Consider the following 26,336-nt stretch of genomic DNA (forward strand, 5'->3'; position numbering starts at 1 on the left):
TTGTGCATTTTTATTTGGAGAACATTTATTTACAAAACTGCGTGGGTACATTTGCATTCAATTTATCTGTCAATCAAGAACATACCCCACTACGAGACAAATGTTAAGAACCCTGTTTTGGATGTCACACCATGTCGCAACACTTTGACCTTCGAACTCCAGGTGGGCTTACCTCAGCGAGTTGGAAGAGGGCAGAATTCCCAGGGTGCTTAGCAACGTCCGTGGATCCCGAATGCGACGAACTGGAGGAAATCTGCGGAGACAAAGCCTGAACCTTAAAACAAACACTGCCGCTGCGCATTGAGTAAGGCTGTGGAGATCATCAATATGTTCCTAGGAGGCCAATACCTCAGCAAGCTGGAATAAAGGCGACTTCCCGCTCTGCTTGTCTGCGTCCACCGTCACTAAGGGTGTGCTTGAAGTCATCTGGTACAGGAAGAGCACGTCCACATGATACACATCAATATGGCTTACATTAAATATTTAAGATAAATGTTAAGTGCAGGTTAAAAAGATGCGATATCATGAACACTTGAGCAGAATTTGTCAGAATATCGTACACCGTTATTCTGGGCTTCGTATGAATACAGAAGCAATACAAGCATTCTAGCCCGTAATTGAGATGGTGGTACTGCATCATTTAAGTGTCAGGAGATTTCATATAGCTGCAATTTTCTTTCCAAATTAAAAAAGGGGTATGTGACGCTCAAGACAGCTACATGTTCCATAACCTTGTAAAATGACTGCGAAAGGTTGGTGAAAAAGAGCCAACATGTGGCTCTTTTTCAGCAGGTATCTGTGGAACTTTAAGCTTCTCATGGTATGTTCCACTACTGATGAAACCGCTCCTCTCTATGCTACGACTTGATTTCTGGTGCTCATTATTTTACAGTGACCCCCTGCGGAAACACCCTACGACACACGTTCTGCATTGCTGTAATTAGCGGCAATTTGCGCTGGGATAAACAGGATCGGGAAGATTAGGGGAACATGTGGCCACAGCATCTTCGCAGTTGGCGGTGCCAGCACTGGCTGCTCAGTTTCGAGAACCGTGGCAGTGAGGGCTGCTTTGTCACCAGTCAGCCATTTGCTGAGAAGCACCTTAGCTCTAGGTGTCCCGGCCCCAGCCCTGGCCATGACCACACAGGAGCATACTTGGGATGAGCACCTTTTGCTCATGTTCTCCATACTACAGCTAGCACACACACACACACACACACACACACACACACACACACACACACACACACACACACACACACACACACGCTGAGGCTGCCATTATGTGTGCCCGCTCCTTGTCTGAAGAACATTCATTTTCTATCTGCTTTGGCTGCAATCAGATGCTCATTAAATTCAGTCCGAGAGGTGCACAGGATAATGTGTATTTCCCTGGACCGACCATTCAGTAAATGTTTCGAAGATGGAAACCTCCAGACATCCATGAAAATGACAGGAAGACTCTTGATTATCACCCTCCCCCCGATACTCTGAATGCAACCATCTTCCACTCTAACCAGATTACAATAATTGACAATGAAATATCATCGTTCAGCATTTCAGGAACTATAGAGAGCAAGACTAACCACTCTGCCCATGTATAATACAGATGCAGAGACAAATCCAGCCGGGACAAGGAAGACTCATTATGCTGGCGCTCATATGTATCTGTGCACCAGATTACAGTTGGAATATTGACTTCAAGGGCAGGGATGGGTACTGGGGTTTTGCCAAGGTCACGGGGGCCTACCTCTCGGGTGCTGAGCGCATGCTCTCCAGCCAACAACAGCATGCTCAGGCCCCCCATCTTGGTAGGATCTACAGGGATACATCAGCGTTAGGAGAACACCTGGTGACAGCGATTAGGGGCTGTAGGCTGCCCACTGAAGCAAGAGCAGGGACCTAATATAGGGTGAACCCCTCCACAGGGCTGCTTGAAAGTATGTGAACCCTACAAGGATAGTCATTATTCTTGTATGTAGTCGGCCCTCCAAATACGTGAGTTTAATATACGTGAATTTGATTATTCGCGAGTTGGTCTGCAGTAATTAAATGGGAAAATTTTTTTGGACTTCTGCGACCTCGCAGAAGACGCTCGCATGTTAGAAAATGTAAAGAAAAGTTCAGTAATTCATAAAAGTTCATAATATGTGCATTATTCTATTTTTATGTACACAACACTGCATACAGCACAAAAACTTATAAGAAAAATGTTTTTTGAGCTTTGCTGCCTTGCTGTCAAGCAGCAAGGTATGTACATTTCACCTGAACAATGAGCAACAAGTAGCCAGCTTCGTGGGCTGGTGGAAGGACCACATGTTTTCAAAACCACAATCACAATCTCTCTCTCTCTCTCTCTCTCTTACACACACACACCTGCCATGGCAAAGTTGAGCTGCGGGGTACTGTCAGTTCTGGGGATCTTCCTGGCCACGGGGCAGTCCTTCGGGGAGCTGGAGGGAGACAAAGACCACACCCTCTTGCGGTTGGCGCTCACGGTGGGCAGAGGGCTCTTCACTGGCTTGTTGGTGGTGGGACACCACTTGTACCCTGGGTTGGCTTTCATGAAGGCGTCTTTGTACTGGAAAGTAAAGATATGTTACAGATTGTGGGAAACAGTGTCTAACATTATTCATTACAGCATTTACAGTGCTATTCACCCCAATGTTCTGCTCAATGGCTGGTAAAGGGGCTGATAGACTGACGCTACTTACATGATTTACTTTTCAGAATTTGCATATAAAACGTCACGCTCTGACCGGTGACTGCAAGCTATGACAGATGGTAGGACCGGGGGTTCAGGTGCAGACCACTGATGGACATTATGTGAGACCTTAACTTCTGAAAGGTATTCACCAGATCACATTGAGCCAGTGCTGAGAAAGAGCCACATGACAGCGACACTGCAGAGGCTGGCTTTGACATGAAGACTGTGGAAATTGAGATTGTGTCCACTAGGGCTGTCACGATTACTCGATTAAGAAAATCCTCGAGTACAATTTGCCGTGTCAAGTACTAGGCAAAATGGCGGAAAGGCGGCGGTGCACAGACGAGGGTCCGTGCAAAAAAAACGGCAAAAAATGTCAATGGTGTGGGAACACTTCACGTTAAAAGAAAAGAATAACATAGTTGTCTGCAGTCTGTGCAAAAACCAACTTAAATACAATAACAGCACGTCTGCAATGCTACAACACCTGAAAATGTGACATCCAGGCGTAACAGATGCTCCGCCAGCACGGTAAGTTCACTACTAGCTTTACTTTAATCATTTTGAATACTCCTAATTTGCATGCCGTTTTAAACACAAGACCGAACATGATATATGTATGATATACTTGCATTATAAAGAGTTTCACCACTTAAACACCCGTCAGAGAGCACAATTTAATGGAATGTAGATGATAATAAACTCAGACGAAGTGAAGTTAAGGCATGAATATATATCCATGTTTCACAATGTTCACATTACTTTTCACCGTGATTTCATAACTCATAAACTCCTGCTTGGGTTAGCATGTTTGATGGTTACTAATCACACAAATCAAGGAATTATAACCCTTACAAAAATTAACCATGGCTTTATTTTCAATTTTGAAATGCAAAGCATGATATGTTATTGTTCACTTGATTCTATTTTTATTGTGAATAAAAAAAAACAATTACTCGAGTACTCGCCAAAATTATTGTCTGATTACTCGATTACCAAAATAATCGATAGTGACAGCCCTAGTGTCCACAAGCTCTGGCACTGTCGGGTCGGCTCTCGTGTACCACTTTTCCAAAATCACATCTGCAAGGCAGTTCCGACTGCTGCTCTCCTGGGCACGCAGCGACCTTTCACCGCAAAACAGGAGACGAGCGGGGCCAGACAGCCAACTGAATGTCAGGCTCATTACTGTGTTCTCTAATAAACAAGGCCCAAGAGTTCATTTTGTCCACAAGTAAATTCTACACTGCTGTCAGCCATTGGTGTCCAAACCAATGATGAACAAACTCCCTCGGAAAAAAAAAGAAACTGTAGCTAGATATTACATCTAAGATCTATCATGGAGCTTCATCGGCGACAATTAGACCTCTGTCCCCTAATTAGCCTTATTGAATTTACTTTGCTATTTTAGAGGATCCAATAAAATCCAGCAAAATCCTTTCAAGTCAAGTTTTCACTCCGTTCTAACAATAAATTACATTCACCAGGTCAAATTAGCAGGTAATTGCAGTCTGATATTCAAGTCTATTGTACATACTGAGACAAAAAGCAAATATCTTCAACTTGTAATGAAATCACAAAAGGGTGTACATTACAACGAAACCCTCCAACTTAAACAAAGCTACGTTCGTTGTCGCTGAACGCTCCCTTTACTTTTATCCATTATGAATTTACATGTCATTACATGTGCGCTCCATTGGAAAAAATAGCTATTAGAGGGTTTTTCATCGCATAAAGCAGTGTGGAGCCTTTTGGGAATATCACTCCAATGAAGAAGCGCTGCGAAGAGACTTTATAATAAATTTGCATAGTACATTTATAGAAAAAGAACATTTCTCTCATTTTCATAGGGTATGATACTCCAGTAAAGAACAGTATTAACACTTCCATTATGCGATAGTAAATTTATTTCAGTATGTGTGTGTAGTTTTAGTACTGTATAAGAGCAGTAAGTATTGTGCAGTAGTGTTAGTACAGCATACTTTAGATGAATCAGTCTTGGACAACATAGTAAAATAGAGTAAAGTATACACTACAGATTAGAATACACACATACGCACACATACACACACATCATTTAACTGGGTCCCTCACAATAAAATCCACTGTAACAAGCTTATGAAAACACGAGGTTAAGTCAAAAAAGCATTAATAATAGATAATTTAAGGACATAGTGGGGATACTTTTTCACTTACCCTCATATATACCCCTTTATCACAGAAGTTTGTTATTTTGCACAAGGGCATTTTTGCCCATTATAATGCCATTTTAATTCCACAAAGGGCGAAAAACCAACGATATTAGAGTTGGTAGTGTAGTGGTTACTGCTGCTGCCACCGGACCCAACGGTCACAGGCTTGAATCCTACCTCCAGCTGTAGTACCCTTGAACAAGGTACTTACCCTGAACAGCTCCAGTAAAATTACTCAGCTGTGTAAATAGTTGCAAGTTGCTTTGGAGAAAACTGTCAGATAAATCTGTAATTTCAGCCAGCGGTGGGTTCTTAAAAGGAACAATTCAGTTCAGGTGGCATGCTTGCTGCGCAGCTTTCAGGCTACCTTACACGCTGGTACAAAACAGTTTACATCAACATAGCATAATGTAGAGAGAGTAATGGCAGGACAGGCCGTACCTCCTTGGCCATGTCTGTGTATTTCTGTTTCTCTGTGGGCTCCAACACAGCCCACCAGTCGGCCAGGATCTTGGTGGCACCCCGATTGTCCAGCCTTGGGTGCTCCTGCCTCACCAGAGAACGGTGTCTTTTACAGAAGAGCAGAAAAGCATTCATGGGGCGCCGGGCTCGTTGTTCCGATGACTCCTCTTCGGCCTCCTCTCCCTCGGCTGTCCCGCACTCTGCCTCGGGGTCCGCGGCATCGCCACACAGCAGTGGCTCCTGAAGGGGTGCAGGGTTACAGTTTGTCTCGCCTCACCACTGTCTACATGGTCAGATGCCTTGCTGACATTCTTTCCGCAGGATAGGACATGGATATTAGTGCAGCTATAGATGCTCCCTTGACTATCCAGGACATGCAAGTGCATGTGAAGGAACGTCAGAATCAGCTTTAAGGCACACAGTCCAGCTAATGACGAGAAGGTCCTGCCAGTCAAATAGCGCAGGATGCCTGTGCCAAACACCACTGTGGTATCTGGGGTCTTAGGTAGCATTCAGCACCAACACCCACTATAGTTACACAGTTTTTCCCTTCCTAAATCTCGCAAGTGTACGACTTACAATGTAAGATTTCTACGCTAAACTGCTGAGTATCCATCCATCCAATTTCAAAAACCGCTTGTCCTTAGCAGGGTTTGCGGTGAACCAAAGACTACCCAAGGAAACACTGGGTGCAAGGCTGAGGGGGGCCACACTAAGGGTAGCCAGTCACGCACACATTCACACACTAATGGCAATTTAGAGTCACCAGTTCACCTGAGCTGCATGTCTTTGGACTACGGGAGGAAACCAGAGTGCCTGGAGGAAACCCACGCAGACACGGGAAGAACATGCAAACTCCACCAAGACTAAGTGGGGATCGAACCCGTTGTTTTGCACCACCCAGGTGCTGCACCACCATGCTGAAACTGCTCAACAATTTTACTACATTAATTCAAGGAAAGGAGCTGGCTCATGGGTACTTCAACAGATGCAGTGTTCAGAGTGGGATCCTTCAGACTGCAAGGTGACAACCCCTACCCATTACACTTCCCACTGTGCCCTTACAGTAAAATCCAGCGGTTTCAGCACCAAGCCTGGACCTAGAGCTCCGCATGGCTTTACAACTGAGTACAGTCCAGCTCGTCCCTGTAGTGCACTCTTTTTCCTGCACACTCATCCTTGCTGACAAGCACACAGTTACAGGTGAAGCGTGGCCTCTGACTCCTCCATTGCTGCCCGGACCAGGACGAGTGTCAAAGTCAGGGTAGTGACAGAGGACCCTCGCTTTGACAGAGCATGCTCACTTTGTCCAGATCCTCCTCGTCTTCTTCCTCCTCTTCCTCTGAGAAATCCAGGGCCCTCTTGGACAGTAGCGGGTGCCACTGGAGACACCTGCGCTTGGGTCGCTTGCCACTCACCTCCCCCTCCCCCGGAGGCTCCTTGCCCCGTCCTCCACCCTTCATGCTGCTCGCCCTGGGGGGGCACAGGCAAATGCTGTTAATTCACCTGCGTCGTCCTTGTTGGACTACTTTAAAGCAGGACTTTGCTAGACTTAGATGAAGTGGAGTCTACAGTGTGTAAGGGTTATGCTTAAAGGCTATTCATGACTGCGTAACTGCACTCCACATTGGCATCAGTACTTTGCTATCTCAGAGGACACCATTTTTAAAAACACGTTTGTTTCAAGACAAAAACAAGTCTGCAGGCCACAAGAACACTCATGTTGCAAAGGTTCGAGTTAGGAATTTACAAACATACGAAAAAGATACAAACATTTTCCAGATTATTAAATGAAATTCCTCCAGATTTATAACAGATTCTTTATTTGTTATTCATTTTTCAATTATCCATTCTCTAAAATTTCCAGGGTAGAGTGAAACTAACATGCATTTTTGCACCTAGATATTAGCTGACGGTGAAATGCACCAAAACCGTGTAGGACTGTGGGACTGCCTTCACGCACTCGTGTCCAATTGTGAGCGTCGCTAATCAATAACAGGATGACGAAGACTGCACATGGATGGTTAACAATTGGCATTAGACAGGTGATTGTGGAGATGAATTATGCTTATTTTCAGTCATTCTAAATTACCTTTAAATTTATTGCACAAAATGTTCAAAATTAAAAGTATTTTTCATATAATTTGGCTTTAATTGAGACTTTTAGAGAATCTAACCCATAATTAAAGATACCTGTATTAAACTTTGATTGTCTAGACAACAAAGAAGGTTAAAAACAGTCTTAAACTAAAGAACACTACAGACATTTAAGGGATTTGAACCATCAGGCTAGATCAGGTGTTATGACTCAGACAGGAGCCCGAGAGGGAAGTTGTGGACCCAATTGCGGGGATGTTTACTATGGGGATTATCAAGGCAGAGGACAAGAATCGCAGTCGGGGGCAGGCGTGGGTCTTCCGGGACGCAGATGTCATTCTAGAGGCAAGACGAGAATCTGAATCCGAGAACAAGAAGCAAGGAGGAAGGAGGAACTGAAGGGACGAGGAGGTAAGCCAAGTTCGCGTCGTATCACAGGTGAAGCAAGTAGTCTCTACGAGATTCCACAATCCGGTGAGTGGGCACGGCTGCTTTTATATTCCACTGCTCTGATTCACAGCAGGTGCGGTCATTTATTTGGCTTGATTGTGTGGGCGTGACATCGGGAGGTTGTTTAGTTTAAATTACCTTTCATTTTAATTTTGGTTGAAGTTAATAAAAATAGGAAGTTTTTCAAAATTCTGAGGAATTTTTTTCGTAATTATTATTATTTCTGAGGTTTTCACAGAAACTCACCAGCTAATAAATCAAGAAACTTCAGTATCACTATTTATCACTATTTACTATGACAGTGGTAAAAGTGACTTTGCATTTCTTACTAGAGGAACTAGTGGACATGCATGTACAAACTACACATGTACAGTTCGAAAGCTGCTCAATTTGTTGCTTGACCGCACGTGAACCCTGACACAAAGACAGAATTTACAAAGTAATGTTCATAATAAAAGCACCACTATTACCATAAACACAATGAAACAAATGAATGAATGAAAGTCATCAACATTAAAGGTATGTAAGTCAAAACCAAAATATCTGAAATAAATGCAGTGTATTCCTATCTTTATCTAATTATAGTACAATTCTGTGTATCATCATCTGCAGTTATTCATGTAGCTGACACTTTTCTCCAGCATGACTTACAGTGTTAAACTACGCACACTTATTTACCCATTTGTACAGCTGGTTCCTTTTACTAGAACAATTTAGGATAAGTACTTGGCTCAACAGTACTACAGCAGGAGGTGGGATCTGAAGCTGTGACCCAGTGATTCAAACCAGTGGCTTTTGTATCCAAATACAGCAGCTCTAACCAGGACACTATGAGCTGTCCCAAGGCCATAAATGTTCATAGCAATACAAAAAAAAAAAAACCACTCATTACCTGTTGGCCACGTCTATTCATTCATTGTACCAGTCATCTGTTAATTCATGTAAAAATGCATGGCGTGCTTTACAGATTAAATCAAGCAACACGTTCAGTTTATGAAACTCTTTTATGTCGTAATTAAGTAATAATAATTAATAAATAGGCTCTGTAATGAGTCTTCCCACTATTACTGACCTCTGATTTTCTGAGTGCTTCTGAGCAGTCAATACTACTTTTTATTTACATGCACAGTGTCTATTTGTACAGTTTTATACTTGGTTTATACTTATTTACCTGAGTGTGATATTTCTATTTATACTTTATTTGGAGGGGGCGTGGTGGCGCAGTGGGTTTGGCCTGTGCCTGCTCTCTGGTGGGTCTGGGGTTCAAGTCCTGTTTGGAGTGCCCTGTGATGGACTGGTGTCCTGTCCTGGGTGTGTCCCCTCCCCCTCCAGCCTTACGCCCCGTGTTGCCGGGTTATGCTCCAGCTCACCGTGACCCCGCTTGGGACAAGCGGTTTCAGACTGTGTGTCTGTCTGTCTGTCTATTTTATTTGTTTCAGTGTTACTCCAGTGTCTTCTTTCACTACTTTTTGTATGTATGCTGTTGTAACCTCATGCAATGTCCTTCAGGGTTAATAACGTTTGTATGGATGTATGTATGTATGTATATATGTATCTTTCGCTCCATGTAAACCTGCATGTTGAATAAACACTTTACATAGGGAACCATCTCTACTGCTTTGGAAAACAAAGAAAAAAAGCACCTTGACTGGAATGTTTGTAACCATACAAAAACATGCACCACTGAAGTGAACAATTTGGCCTGAAAAACTGATCAACGTAAAGGCATCCAGAAAAGATGACGAGACCAAATCTGATATTCGTACAAAACATTTGCCTTAGCAAAGTCTTGGGAGCTCACGTGACCAATGCAGTGGTAAAAAAAGGAGCTCTCTCCAAAGAGCATGTTATGTGATTAATTCATTTGTACGGAGGCCTCCACGCTCCATGGATTCTGCTGTAATTGACATATTAGTGGGAGCTCAGGCCGAGGCGGGGGGTTGGGTTGGAGTGGGGGGTGGCGGGCAGCCCTGGCTGTTTGTGGTGACCGTGGAGCACCGAGACTAAAGGAGAGCAAAGGGACGAGAGCGACGATTTGCTCTTTCCGTTCACATGCTTTACTTCTCTCCAAAGGGCCCTGCTCGCAAGTTCCATGATGCACTTGGATTGGACGTGACCGCAAGTGGGATCTATAGCGCGGCCGTGACGCTGTCATTCACAATACTCCAGTAAAGAACAGTATCACAACAATATCTTCATTACAAGAGAAGACGCCCATGTGGTCTCAGCTCATTCCATGACATACAAATCACTGCCAAGACCAGCTGGCAAAGTATTTACTCCTGCAGACAGCTAAAAACATACTATACTGTGTTGTACTGTGTACAGTTAAAACCAGAGAAAAACCCTGTGAAAACATTTGTAAATTTGGTGTTTGAACCAGAACCAACAGCACAACTCCAGTGGAACCGGAAAGCCTCTAAGAGAAGTCAATTACAGCAGCAGAATGGCGGGAAGCTCTTCGGATACCGCGGCCGCATAATTACCTGCCAGTGTACTGGGCGGCACAACATTTATTCCAGATAAATAACCTTCCGCGGCCTCCAGTCTATGCCTGTCAAACAAGCAAATTAGCCCTGGCTGGCGTAACTCGCGTCTCGCTCTCGGCGGAGATAGGTGGGACATGTAGCCATGCTTTCCCAATTTTTTGCAGCAACGAGCTTTTAACAAGCCAGCTTCTGAAACGATGAGAGGCAGGAGGGATCAGGAATGAAGCCTCGTGGAAGTGAAATCCTACATAATATGTACTTAAGAAACTCGTCCGCACAAGACTTCCACAGAGGGAGGCAAGTGTAAGCGGAAAGGCCTTCGGTGAACCCTCACACAGGTGAGGCCCTCGCTCTTACAGCCCCTGAAGTTTCCAAAGGATGAACAGAATGTGGTGCCAGATCAGCTCATGGAGGTGAGTGTCTCCTCTCTAAACTCCCAAATCTTAGAATTGCACCAATCTGCCTTCTCACGCTGGCTTTAGTCGCACCAGCGCGCATCGCACATTCGCTGTGAAGACGGGCTCCAGTGATGGTCCATGATCCTCCCAAGTAGGGGTTTGCTGTCGTGTGTATGACCGCACAGTCCCACATGCTCACTTCACCTGCAAGCCGACCTGCAGAAAAACTACTTTCCCATCTCCATCGTGTGTAGCCATCAAACAGACGAATCTTTCGATGAGCTTCCCCTTTAACAGCAAGCACGAAGAGGAGCATTTCTGAAAAATCTTAATGCAGAAACAAGCCCCTTCAAATGACAAGAATGTACACAATGAAAGTTCAGCTGCCTGAGTGCAGTATGAGGCCAATCGATCTTGTTAGGAGAAAGAATAACTGCAAGAACCGTCCTGACGCACAAGCTGCAAATCCCAGAACACACACCTGATGTGCATTACGCAAACAGCCGGGCCACTGGGCTCCAGCCTTTGTTCTTTTACTATCTGCTGCCCTCTTGCTGTTAAATCTGTGCAACGCCGACCGATTTGGGAAGGGATTACACATACTTTCTTCTGGGCGAGGGAATAGGCCGTGAATCTGTGTGTCACAAAGGCCACCGTCGGTAAAACAAACCGAGGAGTCTTGAACCCAGCCGTGCATGGACAAGACTGTTTCGGGACTGTCCGCAATGGCACGGTACCCTGTGCACCCGGTCCAGCAACAACATGGCTCAAGAACACAGGGCTTTGTGCGATAACAGCTATTCAGTGGCCTTTGCGAAGGAAGGCAGAACTCACATGAAGCAGTGCGCACTCCCTGGCAAAAATCTGGCAGCACTTTGGCATAATGGAACGCACACACAGTCGCTGAGAGGAGGGCCATTCCTTCTAGATTGGATTAATATTCATGGGAGCTACTGGGAGTAAGAGGCAGGCATGTATTAAATATTAAATCAAACATTTTGCTTTCAACTCAGTAATAATTACAGGACATATCTGTACTGGAGAAAAATTCCCCAACATCTAGAAACAAATAATAGGGATGTTTACTGTTGCACGCAAACAGCTTCTTTCCTTGAAAGTTTCGCTACACTTTCAGCCCGCATATACGTCATTAATCATGTCAGAAGAATTAGTTTTACATGAACAGTTAATGAGGTGCAGCTCTTGCGGACAGAAGCAAAGACGGCACCAGTATTTACAAGAGGAAATTCACAGCCCTTCGCTTGCTTGCTTGCGTTTCATAATTGGATCCTGTTTATTGAGGCTATAAATTGAATAGCTGCTCATTTTTTTGGAGGACACTTAAGAGTATGTAAAATGCACACTATGAAGTTACGCACGAGTAGGTAAAATACGCAGACTGTCCAGTGGGTCCCCCGTCCGGGCACGCAGCACCTTGTCTGCTCGATATCTGGGACGCGACACTATGCTATAATGGTGTCTCCTCATTTCTGCAGACACGTACCCTCTGTTCTCATCAGAGTTCCACTCCGAGCTCTGCGACACTCGCAGCCTCCATTGGAAACTGTCAGCTCTTTGACGCGCAAGACCTGCAATGCATCGGTGTCCGCCGTGCACAAAGTCAGCCCCTTCAGTGTAAGAATATCTGCGCATAAATGTGATTTGCACACTGAAACATGTAATAACACTATCAGTTTCTTTCCACGTGTTTATAATGCAAAACAGCTGACACCACATGAAGACTCACACTTCTCCCCACTCGGGCTAAAGCTCCTGTTTACAAACTAGCGGCTGCACATCACATACAGCTACCTGTTGCTCTTCATATATTTAAGTCGAGGTTAAGCTCGGGAGAAAACAGCCCTGGGCAACCATATAAAAGAGCACTCCATAATGCTGTGCACAGCTGCACATTTTGTGCACTTCAAAAAGGGAAAACAACCTTAATTCCACTAAGAACTTAAAAAAAATTAACTGATCAGAGTGGTCCATCATTCTGAAGACCACGTGGTTCAAAACATAAACAAATCTTATTCATGACGTTATACACTTTATGAACTATACATTACGTGAACAGCCCAAAGCACTAAAAAGCTTCATGGCTTTTTCATATTCTTTCTTACATTGGAAAGATGTTACCACGGATGCGTTTGAAGATGCCTCTAACCACTGCAAACATTCTCCAGGTTAATGTAATCCTGGGTGACATACAACACTTACAGCTGATACAGTTGTTAGCCCAATTAATGAGATGATTAAATAATAGTTTAGCAAGCTAACTGCCCCATCTTATTGCAGCGATTACGGTAATGTACAATATATCCTCCTGACATCAACAGTGGACCGCCTGAAAGTCACACTCTTTGGGATCTCTGCTCTACCCGCTATACATCGTACCACTGTTAATTCTCACTATCTGGTGGTGCAGCAACTATCCTAAAAGTACAGGCTATAAGGCAGGCTTCATCTTGGACAGGACACCAGTCCCTCGCAAGGCGATCCAACACACTCACTCACTAAATGCGAGTGAGAGGGCAATTTTACTGGAAAAATTTCAGGGTAAGTACATTGCACATGGGTACTACAACCGGAGGTGAGATTCCAACCTGTGACCTTGTGGGTCCAAGGGCAGCAGCTCAAACCACTACGCTACCAGATGTTCAATTCACCTGAGCTCAATGTTTCTGGATTGTGGGAGGAAACCAGAGCACCCAGCGGAAAGCCACACAAACAAGGACAGAACATGAAAACACTACACAGACTGAAGTGGATTGAAATCAACATCAAAACAGCCCAGGCACTATGAGGTATGAGCGCTACACAATACACCACCATGCTGCCAACCAATACCAACTGTTAATAATAATAATAATAATAATAATAATAATAATGCTGACAAAGTAGAAGAATCTTTTTTACGCTTTAACAATAAGTGTGATTTGGTAGAAAGCACTGTGGTGGTGTGGAGAAGGAGTTATGACATCCTGATGTTATATTCAGCATTCAGTTCTTCTGTACACATTGTTGTACTGCTATTAGGGACTGTTTCATAACAGCATTTACAATTAATCACTTAGGTGATGTTTTCTCCGAAGAATGAATCGCATAGTTCAGTTATTTTCAATTATTTACCCATTTATATGGCTAGGTAATATTCAGTGGAACAATTTAGGGCACCTTGCTCAAGGGTACTACAGCAAGATGTGGGATTCAAAGATGGATCCATCAAATCCCAAGGCAGCAGCTATAAGCACTATGCTATGTGCAGCCCCTATTAGTAATATTTACAATAAGTATTTGTTTATGCAAAAAAGGAACTACCTGCTCTTCTGCTATCACTTCACAGCTAGAAGTTGAAATTTATGTTTTTAAATTTTACATATCCCCTCTACATGGATTCTGCATGTTCACCCAGTGTCTGTGTGGATTTCTCCAGGTGCTCTGGTTTCCTCCCACAGCCCAAAGATGTGTTTCAGGTACTTTGGCGACTGTAAATTTCCTGTGGCGTGTACCTGTGTGTGTGTGGCTACCCTGTGATAGACTGGCATCCTGTCCAGGGTATCCCTAGTACTTATGGGATGGGCTCCGCACCACCATGGCCTTCACCAGGACGAGCAATGATCAAAAGAGAGTCAGTGTTATCCACTCATCTCTTTTGTGTAGTTCTGCCAATTGTACACCTATGAAATAACACATCTGTCTGGCTCTTGCGATCGGCACTCTGCCAGTTCATTGTCTTAAACATTCAATTCTCATGCCCCCTTCTCTCGAGCACAGAGCACAGAAGTCTCCCGGAGAAACTGCCTGCAGAGGAGACAATGGTACCGCTCTGTGTCATCCAGGTCACACACAAACTTGTGTGTATTTGTAATGCACACCTCTGTATTTCAGTGCAACATCTGTGCGTCTCCTCGTTGGGGAGACCAGCATGCTACTGCAGTGATCTGAATGTTGTTCAGCTTACCTGCCATACAATAACATTTCCGCTCACTTTACACTGCAAAGCGTCAACGATCAAAAGTGTCTTTCCTAAGACACCTTATAGATATTGGTTTCAAATATTGAGTGGCATGAAATTAAAATTAATAATATTTTGTTTAAGAACTAATTCTTAACCACCCATTTCATCTCATGCAGCACTGGTACATATTAATTAAAACTACATTTTTTTGCTACATACTCAGTATCGAGATGATGTCATTTCAAAAGATCACTTCCTGAGCTAATTCAGCTCTGCTATTATCTAATGTGCAGGAGACCATATGACCACAAGTCTGTCTTTCAAGTTCTGTATTTCACATCTCCCACCTTTAATATTATTTTTAAGTTCTTCAGTATTTTAAAAATCACTAAGAGCAGCTTTTATGAGCACTGCAAGTCTGCAATGATATTTAAGACAGAAGAACCACCCTCTTTCTTCTGCATTCCATCTCTTATTCATGTTTATTTATCAATGTACAGGGGGTCCTGACTATTTGACGATAATGCGTTGTGTATTAACAAAACAACACGTAGTGGAATATTTTTCACATAAGAAATACTGAGAAATGTCTTTAATCTGGATCGATGTAACATAATTAAAAAACTGAGATGCTAGTAGATCTTTTTTCTTGGGGTGCATTCTGTTTAAAGATAACTGATGCGAATAAGCAGAAGAAACAAACAACTAAGTAGTACAGCATAACACTGTGGAAAAAAATGAAGCAAAACAGCAGCAGCAAAGAGCAAAGATGCTCTCTGCAGATGGACAAAAAAGGCATGTGTGCCATGTAAGGCAGGTCTAGTCGGTTATATATCATATGTAACATCTTACCCTTAGTCTCTTTTATCTTACTCATCCAACCACTACCATGCTTGATGACTTCTCATCCTTATTATTAGTATTTTGTCACACAACAATAACAACTGTACTTAGGTATTTTTTCTAATCTCATCCTATATTTAGGATACTGTGCATTCATTATGTATGAATTAATCTATGAGAAGACACCAACCAACATCTGCACTGCCACACGGTGACCAGTCTTAGAACTTATTGACTGCACCCCAAAGAATACACACACACACACACACACACACACACACACACACACATTTTCAGAACCGCCTGCCCCATACGGGGTCACGGGGAACCGGAGCCTACCCGGCAACACAGGGCGTAAGGCCGGATGGGGAGGGGACACACCCAGGACAGGACACCAGTCCACCGCAAGGCACCCCAAGCAGGACTCGAACCCCCAACCCACCGGAGAGCAGGACTGTGGTCCAACCCACTGCGCCACCGCATCCCCCCACCCCAAAGAATACGGAATTGCAAAATATGTATGGAATATGCACCTGTAGCAGCTATGCGGTGCTTGTTTTTTCTTTTTTGTATTTTTTACTATAACATCGACAGGAAAATGGTTCTCTGTTTTTCCTTAATGAATTGCAGCCCAAATTCTTGTGTTTTATTTTGTAAATTAACCTGTTCAGAGCAAGTTCCTGCTGTGGGGTGTGGCCAGTTGATTGTGTTTCTTATTTTATCGTGAAGTGTTAATTTACTGCTGCAGTGTTGTCCCACTGAATGTAATTTATGGTGCCATAGGCGACCTTCACGCTACTGGATATGTTGTATGAGTCTCTCTCCTGTATGTCTACAAGTCTTGTTGAGATCATGTGGCACACATACTGCAGTCTACTAAAGAACAAGTTCCTAAATTGTAGTCTCCAAATAAAAAGTTCCAATAATATTAAGAGGACATTGTTACTTAAGTGAGCTGCTCGCTTGCTCTCTCACTTAGTGGGCAGGAATCACATCTAATAGTTTCTATACTAATACAGTATTGGGTTCCCCCATTAATGGGCCTACTTCCTTCTGGGAAATCACCACGTTGGGTGGAAAACTATTATAAAGGACTCAAACTGAAGAAAAAACTTTCACAGAGCCATAAGTTACACCTAAGAACATCAAAATAACAACATTAGAGGCAGCACAACAATCACAGCAGCATATTTTATCAGTGGCATGAAAACTTGTTTCGTACTGGGGGACGAAAAAAAAAGCAACAACAGGCAGACCACTTATACATGGTGGTGAGGAAACGAGCAATGCGGACAGTGTCTTAAACAGACTGGGTTTAATGAGGCCAGTCCTAAAGTTATTTTAAACTGAACCCATACAGCACATGACATGGGACACCCCACCGTCAAAACCACAAATTAATCTCATTTACCCAGACAAAATGTGTTTTCACAGCAGAGTATAAAAACAATGTAATAATGTTATAAAAATTAATGTAATAAAATGAACACTACCAAGACAAAAACAAATTAACACAAAAATCACTATGCAAATATTCAGAGTTATCATGATGTTTCACAAACTACGCATTGAAGAATATTGTGTCTTAAGTTACAAGGAGTGGGGGATATGATCACACTGCAGTTTAACCAAATCTGCGGCTAAAACCGATATTTAAATGGCTCTGTGCTATAGTATTTAACAGAGTTCTACATAGAAACAGGGGGTGGGGGGGGCACATTACACTTGGTTGTACACTGAGTGGGACATGTCCCAATGTTGTCTCTTATTACACTTCTTCATATTATCACATTTGTGAGAATACTGAACTATGCCTACTTAAGAATTTGTAAACTGTATTTTATTGAGCTAATGGTAAGAGCAGTGCACATAAAGGGCATAAAGAGTTAAAAACTCAATATATCAAGCCAAAAACGTAAGATTGAAGGTACCCTTTGTCATGTAGAACATCATCAAATTTTCATTAACATGGATCCGGAGACAGAAGAGTGTATGAGTTTATTTTAGTCAAAAACAACTTTTGTAATCAGAAAAGACTAAAAAACACCTTCTTATCTTTCAGTTTTGAGCTAAAATAACATTGCTGTGGATCCAGTGATAAATTTACTTTTATTCATTTAGCACATTTTGGAGACACTTTTCTCCAAAGTGACGTAGATCTCAGAGAAAAAAAATACAATGAGTGCATTACATCAACAGAAGGAGAGATTTGGATGCAGACACATGATTCTAGAGTGCAGTTAATTTGTCATATGCAGAGATAAAGTATTTACTGAGACATAGTTACTAATACAGAGCAACCTATCAGCAACACAATGTACAGTCATCTCTCGAGATTGGCCCATTCAAGTTACAAGAATTCGACTTTACGAGAAATTTCAATGCAACGCCCCTACTTTGTCTTAGGACTGAGCAGTTTGACACGTCTACATTTTTTTCACTGAGCAGATGCTTTTCTCCAAAGCAACTTAAAATAATTATTACAATAGTATTTAGCTGAGGCCTTTGTCCAAGGTGACTTACAATGCTAGATACACTGAAGTGTTTACAGTCTTCCACCAATTTATACATACAAAACTGCAGACACACACATGCATACATACATAATAACATACACACACTAGGGGCAATTTAGAGTAACTTGTTTACCATATCTTTGGACATGTTTTTGGACTTTGGGAGGAAACACACACAAACATGGGGAGACCTTGAGGATGTGGGCATTTGCAGGCGATGGAGCCATTTATATTTATTTTGTGTATATTGGTGTTTTTAGGATTTCTTTTTGTATAAGTAATTACAATCAATTACTAGAAAAATGTTTCATATTATATGTTTTATTCATTTTGTGTAAGCACAAGCTTATTGTTGCATATCCCAGATTTATTTGGTGGCAGGTTTAAACACAGTTTCTGGCTTTATGCTCAATGTCAGAAGCAGTGCAATTTAAAATACACACACACTAATTGTAGTTTAGTCATAAATCTACCTGTAACACATGTCTTTGAGCTCCGGGAGGCAATCGGGGCGCTTGGAGAAGACCCATGTGTTATTTAGGGAATGGTACGAAATACCTAGGAAGCACTGGTAAACAGCCATACACTATTACAGAGTACTCGATGAAGGGAAACTTCATAACTATTGAAATATTTCTGTCTATTGTGGTGGGATTTGGTGATATTTTAGTATAAAACTGTGTCAATCTTAGGGTTTAGGAACAGATAAATATTTGCTATTGAAACTAATGGTAACTAAATATTTGAGTAATGAGAATTCACTTAGAAAGGTTTTTTCAGGAAAGCATTACCTTCGTAAGGTAGGGGAAAACTACACTCTAAGGTGTTGTATAGCATGAACCATCTATAATAGTTTGTGTGTAGTTTGTCTCTATCAATTCAAAGAGGAAATATATCAGCAGTTTTCAATACTGGATTTGCTTAACTCCCAAGACTAAAAAAAACACAGAATACTCTAAATTCTCTGACATGTCTTAGCAAACAACAGTTATAAAAATATTAGCAATCTGACTGGTTGATAGGAGCTATTCTGTAAACACTTCCATTTACATTAAATGTGCTACATTGACAGATCAGAAATTGAAAGACATTAACAATGGTTGAACAACATTCAACTTATAAAGCAATTAGCACCTCAAATAGTACAAGAGGTTGCCACTTTCCCAAACAATAACAACTAATCCATTAAATGGCACTGATTTAAGGAAGGCAGGGTCCAAACTACAATTCCTTAGGAGTGTGAACTCTCTGAATGAATTAATCAGACACTGAAATTCTCTTGGACGTCATACAATCCAATTACAAATGTGGTGTATGACACTGTCAATCATAATGCACCGTCAGGCAGCAAGCCGTCTCTGGTGTCTGAGTTTGACTCCTGACAGACATATATATATATATATATATATACACACGCTGAACCACACTGGTTTAAGTCCAGCAAAGCATTACAATTTAGAGGATCACCTGTGTTATCTGCTTTGGCTCAGTAAAGATGGTTCTAAACACATGACCACTTTCAATATCAACGTCCCAGTAAATACAACCACAGGCATTACCTCCAAGGTACAGAGTCCATAACAGAAACAAGTCTGTCCCACAGACGAGGGAAACAAAATGTATAATGATTTATGTTTGTCTGAAACAAGCGCTGACTGTGTCAATTCTGACTGTGTTACTTCATGTCCTTTAACATTAAACGAAAGCAAAAATGAGTGAGTGCCAATATAGAAGAAAAACTCTAACATGAAATATTTTGTCATATTTAATCATGCTTTATTTTATGGTTTTTCCCAGAGGTAATGAACCATGTAAACGCATGTAGAAAATGTTGTGATATGCTCATGAATATCTGAACTTGATCCAATCTGAATGATTGGGAATATCCATACTTACCATACTACTAAGGAACAAGACATTGTTCAGGACAAAGTTAAAACACATTGCACCTTTAACTAAGTGGGGCAAAAATTGTAAATAAGGAACACCAAATATCATTCTAATACCGTTCATCATGTATAAACTGCAGTCGTATTTTGATTGGATCACACTTTCAAATATATAACTCCACCAAAATGTAAACTAAAGGAAATAATACCATCCATGGATTATTATTATTATTATTATTATTATTATATAGCTGACACCTTTGTCCAAGAAGACTTTCAAGATTTAATTTGTATGTTAAGTTACTTAAAATTATTTACCCATTTGTACAGCTGGAAAACTTTTACCGTTATCAATTCATGGTAATAGCCTTGCAGAAGCGTTCTGCGGCAAGGGCAGGGATTCAAAGCCAGATCCTTTGATTGCAAGGATACAGTTCTAGCCACAGCCCCTACTACGACTGAAAACAGTGAAAAACATTAAACAGCTAATTAATGATCTGACTTTATGTTTCACACTAATTCTTCTCTGTTAGATAACTTCCTTCTTGTGCACTTCACTAAACCATAAGGCCGCATGCCTGTCATCAAAGTGCTGCATACCCTCATTTTCCCAAAGTACCATTATTTCTTTGCTTGCCACTACTTTTTCAGAAACTTATAAGTTTACATTTTATGCAGCTGATTACATTAGTGGCGCAACTTACGGTATGTACACAGCTCAAGGGTACGACACACAGTTTCCAGGTGGCATTTGACTCAGGAACCCTCCCGTCACAACTCAGTGTCTTAACCACTATGGTGCCATACCTAATTATGGAAGAGGAGCGGTACCAGTGTCAGTTTGGGAAACTAGTCCTTGACAGTTTGAAACCACAGCTTATGTACTGGCCTACATACGGCACTAAACAGTATAACCACATGCAATTTCCTTTGGGATCAATAAACTTTTTACTTATCTGTCTGTCTAATGCTGACCTCATTCATTGCACTTGTGTTTTAATAAGCTGATTTGATTGATCAAATCTCTGAACTAAAATGACTTGAATGGAAAAATAAATAATATATACAGAAGTGAATTCTAAACCCATGGCATGATCATGTAGCCGGGACTTTGCTGGACATTAAGTTACCAAAAGCAACAACAGCCGCGAGCGGTCCTCTTTCCTTAACACTTTCTTTGCTTGTCAAAAATGCATGGCATATTTGTGGCACTGACAATATGCGGAGCATGTTATGAAAATCCGACGGAAAACAATTTTTAAAAAAAGAAAAAGGACACACAAGAAGAAGAAGAAGAGGACATGACATGAGCTGAGCTGAAGGCGTACTTACTTAGGTACAGAAAATGGAAACACTGTATCTGAAAGATGAAGATGATGAGTCTGTCAGTCAGGCTTTGTCATGCGATGATGATGACCTATAAAATACAAAACACTGAGTTCCTCGATGGAGATGCATCTTAATTGTCCATTCTCAGTTTACTGTGCCGATCCGACACGGATTACTAACCTCCGTCACATCGCGACAAACTGCACGCTGCGATACAGCGTGGCCGCGCGCGACACATCGCGATACAGCGGCCGCGCCAGACACATCGCGATACACCCTGAGCGCGCGACACCAATCGCGGTGCCGCGTGCGGCCGTGCGACGCCGATCGCGATACAAGGTCGCCGCTCGCGCTGTTCCTGTAACTTTCTAGCATGTGCAGGCATACGTGCTACAGCGAGCCCGCAAAAACACACCACGGTACCTCCTGATTTCCGACAGTTCCGCCGTAAAGTTGCCCGTTTTCATGCCTTAGCAGCGCACCGACGTTATTTAAAGCGGCGGTAGGGCCGATGGACGCCCGGCATGGCACGCGGTGGACGTGTATAAAAGTGCGAGGGGCAGTCGGGCGAGTGCGTGTGTGTGCGTGCACGCGCTAATTGCCCCTGGCTGGAGCAGTTTCCAGGTGCAACCGGAGGTGCTCCGTCTCACGGCGCCGAGGAGCGGGTAGAACAGCGAGCGCGATTTCACAGACGACGTGTCCCCACATCGCAATACCCCCAGTTAAAAAAGATCGCTCCGTTCATGCGCCCCAGTGATCCCCTGTCAGAGCCGTGCGAGATCTGCATCTCAGTGCAAAATGTCGATGTGGGGTCCGACAAGACAGGCGAGCGGACGAGAGTCCATCTTGCTTTGGGGGAAACGGAGTGTGAGTGTGACTGCTGTCAAAGTGTGCCGTTGCGGGGGGGGGGTCGAAGCAAGCCCCATTTCCTTACTGAAACCGCAGGTTCTCTTCGTGGATGTGCAATGGGGTCGTGTTCATGTGGCCCAGTGCAGGTCGCGGTTCCCGCTCCGCGCTCTGCGAGATGGAGTGGAGTGGAAGTAGCTAGCTGGCTACGTGCGTGTCATAAGCGGGACCTGCGATGCTTGTCGAAAAGCCGCACTTCGGGAAGCCCACACCGCCGCGATGTCCCCGAGCCCCCACCCGGAGACATGCGAGTGTTCTCACACCACCCCCGAGCCGGTTCTCCGGTCTTTCTGAGCGATCGGGTGCAGAACGGGCGAGCGCTCGGTGAAGGGAAGTGCCCAGCCAGCGCCGCTCCGCCTGCGTCGTACATATTGTCTCTCGGTTCTGCATCGCCAGTTCCACCGAACACCCACCGCGATCGGGCTCCAGAAACCACGCAAGGCAGACATTCGCCAAAACGACGACATGTTTAGTGACTCGAAGCCAATTCCGCGCGGTTAACGGTGATAATTTCGCGGAGCGGCGCACGCACGGCCACCAGCGAAGAGCGCGCCGCGGTGCCGCGCAGCGGACCGGCACCATGGAACCGCCGGGGGACCCGCTGCCCCGCACGACCCGTGCGAGGCTCGAAGCGCCTCCGAGGTTTCTGTCATGAGGGCTCCCGAATGTCACGGCTTACCTGTGAACCCGAGCCGAAAAGCCGGGGCCTTGTCATTCCAGCCGGCCGCGTCCACCTTTAAACTTATTGACACATCGCCGGTGGAGAGCGGCGGCCGGGGACCCGCGGCACTTCCCTCTCCTCTCTTCCCGCGTCCTCAGCCCAACACGCCGCTCCGCCGCCGCACGGCACCGGGCGCACACGACTCAGCTGAAACAGGCTCTCGTACTTTCGCTTTCCTCCAACAATTTCTCTCGCCTTGTTGTTTTTTTTTTTCTCTCTTTCTCTCTATCCTGCCCTCCCCCGTTCGTTCAACTGTTCCTCTCTCTCTCTCTCGCTCGCTCTCTCTCTCTCCGCTCGTGTGCAGCCCAGCGCAGAATGTGGATGTTCATCTCCGGCCACTCACCGGCCTAGCCCTCTTTAACATCACCCCTTCGCATTTCTGCCCCTCGACACTGCACGCCCGTCGTGCAAACTTTCTCCTATTCCCAGAAATGCGGCTTTCTGGGGGGGCAGAGTCACTTGTGAAGTGTCATCGGCGCGGGAGGGAAGCGGACGACTCCGCTGCGCCCCGTGAGCCCCTGTATTCACCGTTTTGTCGTGTATCTCACTACTTAATATAGCTTCCTGGGTGTTGTGTGTTAGTGAGGGATTGGGGGGCTGAGTGGAGAAAAATAAAGTGTACAAGCGCAAGTGCGCCGGTACTCACCCGCGACAGGCTACTCGGTGGAAATATCAGCGGAGTAAAAAAGTGGTTCTCCAAGAAGCCGACGTCCACCTATCTCACCCTCGCCCAGTGTGTTTCACTGAACAGTTTTTGCAACATACAGTACTGTACATGCACTGAGTGAAAATAATATATATTTTTATGTAAGGGTGACTGTGATTGGGCGCTGGCTTGATTGACAAGAAGCGGTAGCCACTCAGAGCGCCCGTTACAGTTCAGCACCGCTGGGAGACCGTGAGATTAATGTAACATCTTCATAATGTCCTGGACATGTACACTTAACCGTGCACAACAGACCAGGTGAGGGAGAAGTGCGAACGAATCGCTCACCGAACTCTGTTTAAAAAGACGGCGAGGCCGTGAAATGGAGGACGTCGCGCACGGTCCCCACCGAGTGCACACAACACAAACACAAACCCCGAGCCCAACTGCGATAAGAATCGGCGACAAGCAGACATGGCTCACTGTAACACAAGTCATGAGAATCAGAGGGACGTCCTGTCAAGTGAAACACTACAAACTCACAGTGAAAAAAAGCTCGCTTATACGTGCGTGTGGCGTCGCGGAGGTGTGCGGGTGCTGAACTCCATTCCACTCTTGGGCACTTTTCTCCCTTCCCTCATGGTCTGCGAGGTTGTTCCCTTTTCCATTAATGCTGGTTTTCCCCACAACACATGACCCACATCAAACCATGGCGATTTAATGTTCGATTTATTCATGTTATTCGATAGACGAGAGGGGACACGTCGACTGAGAAAGCGCTGAATCGATTCAATCTCTCACGTCAAGTAGCGAGTACAGTCGAACTTACATGGCTTCTGTGGCCATTATACTGACTCGCTGTGCTTATTATACTGGCGAACACCGCATTTCTCGTTGAATAAAAACATATAAAGGGGCATTTTACCTAAGTGCACAATATCTCTCGCAATGGCCAGTTAATACGAGCCGAGGGATATGTGTCGTGAAGGACCTTCACCGAGGATGCCAAATCATATGCACGTCGTAGTACAGTAGTGAGGCGCTCTCTCTGTGGTATAGGGCTTCTCCCTCACTGTCCATCCGTGGCCTACAGCAACCTGCTCGCTCTGTTCACTTCGGTGTACAGCCACCTGAGCGAAGCTGTTTCGTCATAACAGCATTAAAGACATTTTCAGCTTTTTATTTCCATTCACTCTGTGAGCGTTTCGGAACTTACCAAACTAACTGTATTACTAACCACCACTGCTTTCTGCTTGTAGCACACAGCGTACAGCCCAGCCTACATACCTGTACACATCTTTTTTTTTTTTTTTTTAAATAAATCACTCCGGACAGTTGTCACGAACGTTTATTACGCAAATTAACAATTTTATTCTGTCACCATGAGCTTCCAGGTGCATTGTTTAATGTTCCACCTGCGAAAAAAGTTGTTCATAACTGCAAATTCAGGCGCCATTTCACCTGCTGTATGTACCAGTCTTGCTCTCTTGTGCATCATGTCGACCTCATACAAAATTGCTAAATAAGAACTTCATCTATAAACTCCAAATTTCTCCCCAGCAATGGTTTTTACTAGACTCAACACCATACTTACACATCAGCTGCCCCAGCTGATTTAATAGTCTTGCATCCAGTCATTCTGTTCCTAGATGGTACACGAATTTTGTCAGTTGTACCAGTGTGAACATACAGGATAAGAAGAGAACCAGTTGGGTTTTGGTGGCTCCGAGTTGACAGACTGTTCTCCTATGATTGCGTCCACATAGTATGTCAGCTATAGCCCAAATGTGTTAGATTTTAACTCAAGTCTTTCTTATAAATATGTCACTGAAGAGAGTAAGAGAAGTGTGCATCTTGAAAACAGAAATGGCCATTTATTGAGGCTACAAAAGAGAAAATTCCTAAAACTTGTTCCTTATCCAACATGTTTTACAGTACTTCATCCATTTATGCAGGTGGATATTATACTGGAGTATTCCAGGGTAATATATCTTGTTCAAGGATACCACATCAGTGGTGGTGCTTGAACCAGTAACCTCCAGAGGCAGAGTCTAAGTCCTTCGCTACATCATTGTTTTCTGCAGGTAGACTTATGTAGGCCTGTAGTTTAAAAGAAATACAGTCAGCTGCTCCAGTATCAGTGTTACTGATACATTCACGGCTGCACGTCAACTTTTTCAAAAAGGTGTTTTAAAGCCTTGTCAAGTCTATGTAGGGAGTGTGGTGGCATCATGGGTTTGACTGCTCTCTTGCTGTGTGGTGGGTCTGGGGTTTGAGTACTGCTTGAGGTGTGTGGTGGCTCAGTGTTTTTTGCTGTGTTTGCCTCCTCCAGCATGCAGCGGAAGGACCTGGCAACCCACCTCTGTTCCTCCCTTGACTTGCCTTGAAAACCATGTGAGTGGTCACTATGGATCAGGTTTGACTTGGCACCTTGCGTGCGTATTCTATGAAGGATTTTTCTTACAACTGTCACATGTTGCTCATTTATCAGAGATAGACAAAATTTCGTGTACAGTATTTTCTTGAAAAACTGTTCATAGTTTACATGGCATTGTTTGTGTGTGTGTGTGAGTGTGTGTGTATAAGGAATTATATTTTTCAATAGAATTAAGTTTTTAATAGGCCGATGGCAGTGCCGTGGCAAGGAAAAGTATGCTATTTGACTGCCAACTTCAGTGCCAATTCCAAAAATCAACTGAATAAGAATTTTTGTGAGCTACAAATTATATA

At 43.7% G+C, this 26,336-nt stretch overlaps 1 protein-coding gene across 6 annotated transcripts in view; it reads right to left on the minus strand.

The window, feature by feature from the left end:
- Nucleotides 1-23,712, minus strand: part of bbx (BBX high mobility group box domain containing) — a 35,741-nt gene extending 12,029 nt beyond the window's left edge. Inside the window, exons 1-8 of one of the 6 annotated variants that reach the window (XM_018755577.2) lie at nucleotides 23,607-23,712; nucleotides 21,337-21,421; nucleotides 6,666-6,834; nucleotides 5,341-5,601; nucleotides 2,377-2,581; nucleotides 1,751-1,818; nucleotides 349-426; nucleotides 173-253 (exon numbers count right to left, since the gene is read on the minus strand). In XM_018755577.2, the coding sequence (XP_018611093.2) occupies nucleotides 173-253; nucleotides 349-426; nucleotides 1,751-1,818; nucleotides 2,377-2,581; nucleotides 5,341-5,601; nucleotides 6,666-6,824 (852 nt within the window). In that variant the 5' untranslated portion in view covers nucleotides 6,825-6,834; nucleotides 21,337-21,421; nucleotides 23,607-23,712. Of the gene's footprint in view, nucleotides 1-172; nucleotides 254-348; nucleotides 427-1,750; nucleotides 1,819-2,376; nucleotides 2,582-5,340; nucleotides 5,602-6,665; nucleotides 6,835-21,336; nucleotides 21,422-21,513; nucleotides 21,576-22,918; nucleotides 23,467-23,606 lie in introns of those variants that run through there. The other 5 variants (XM_018755575.2, XM_018755576.2, XM_018755579.2 and 2 more) reach the window with 5 other exon arrangements.
- Between the last annotated feature and the right edge of the window lie 2,624 nt (nucleotides 23,713-26,336).

The sequence above is a fragment of the Scleropages formosus genome, chromosome 4 (genome assembly GCF_900964775.1).
Source record: "Scleropages formosus chromosome 4, fSclFor1.1, whole genome shotgun sequence".
NCBI lineage: Eukaryota > Metazoa > Chordata > Actinopteri > Osteoglossiformes > Osteoglossidae > Scleropages > Scleropages formosus.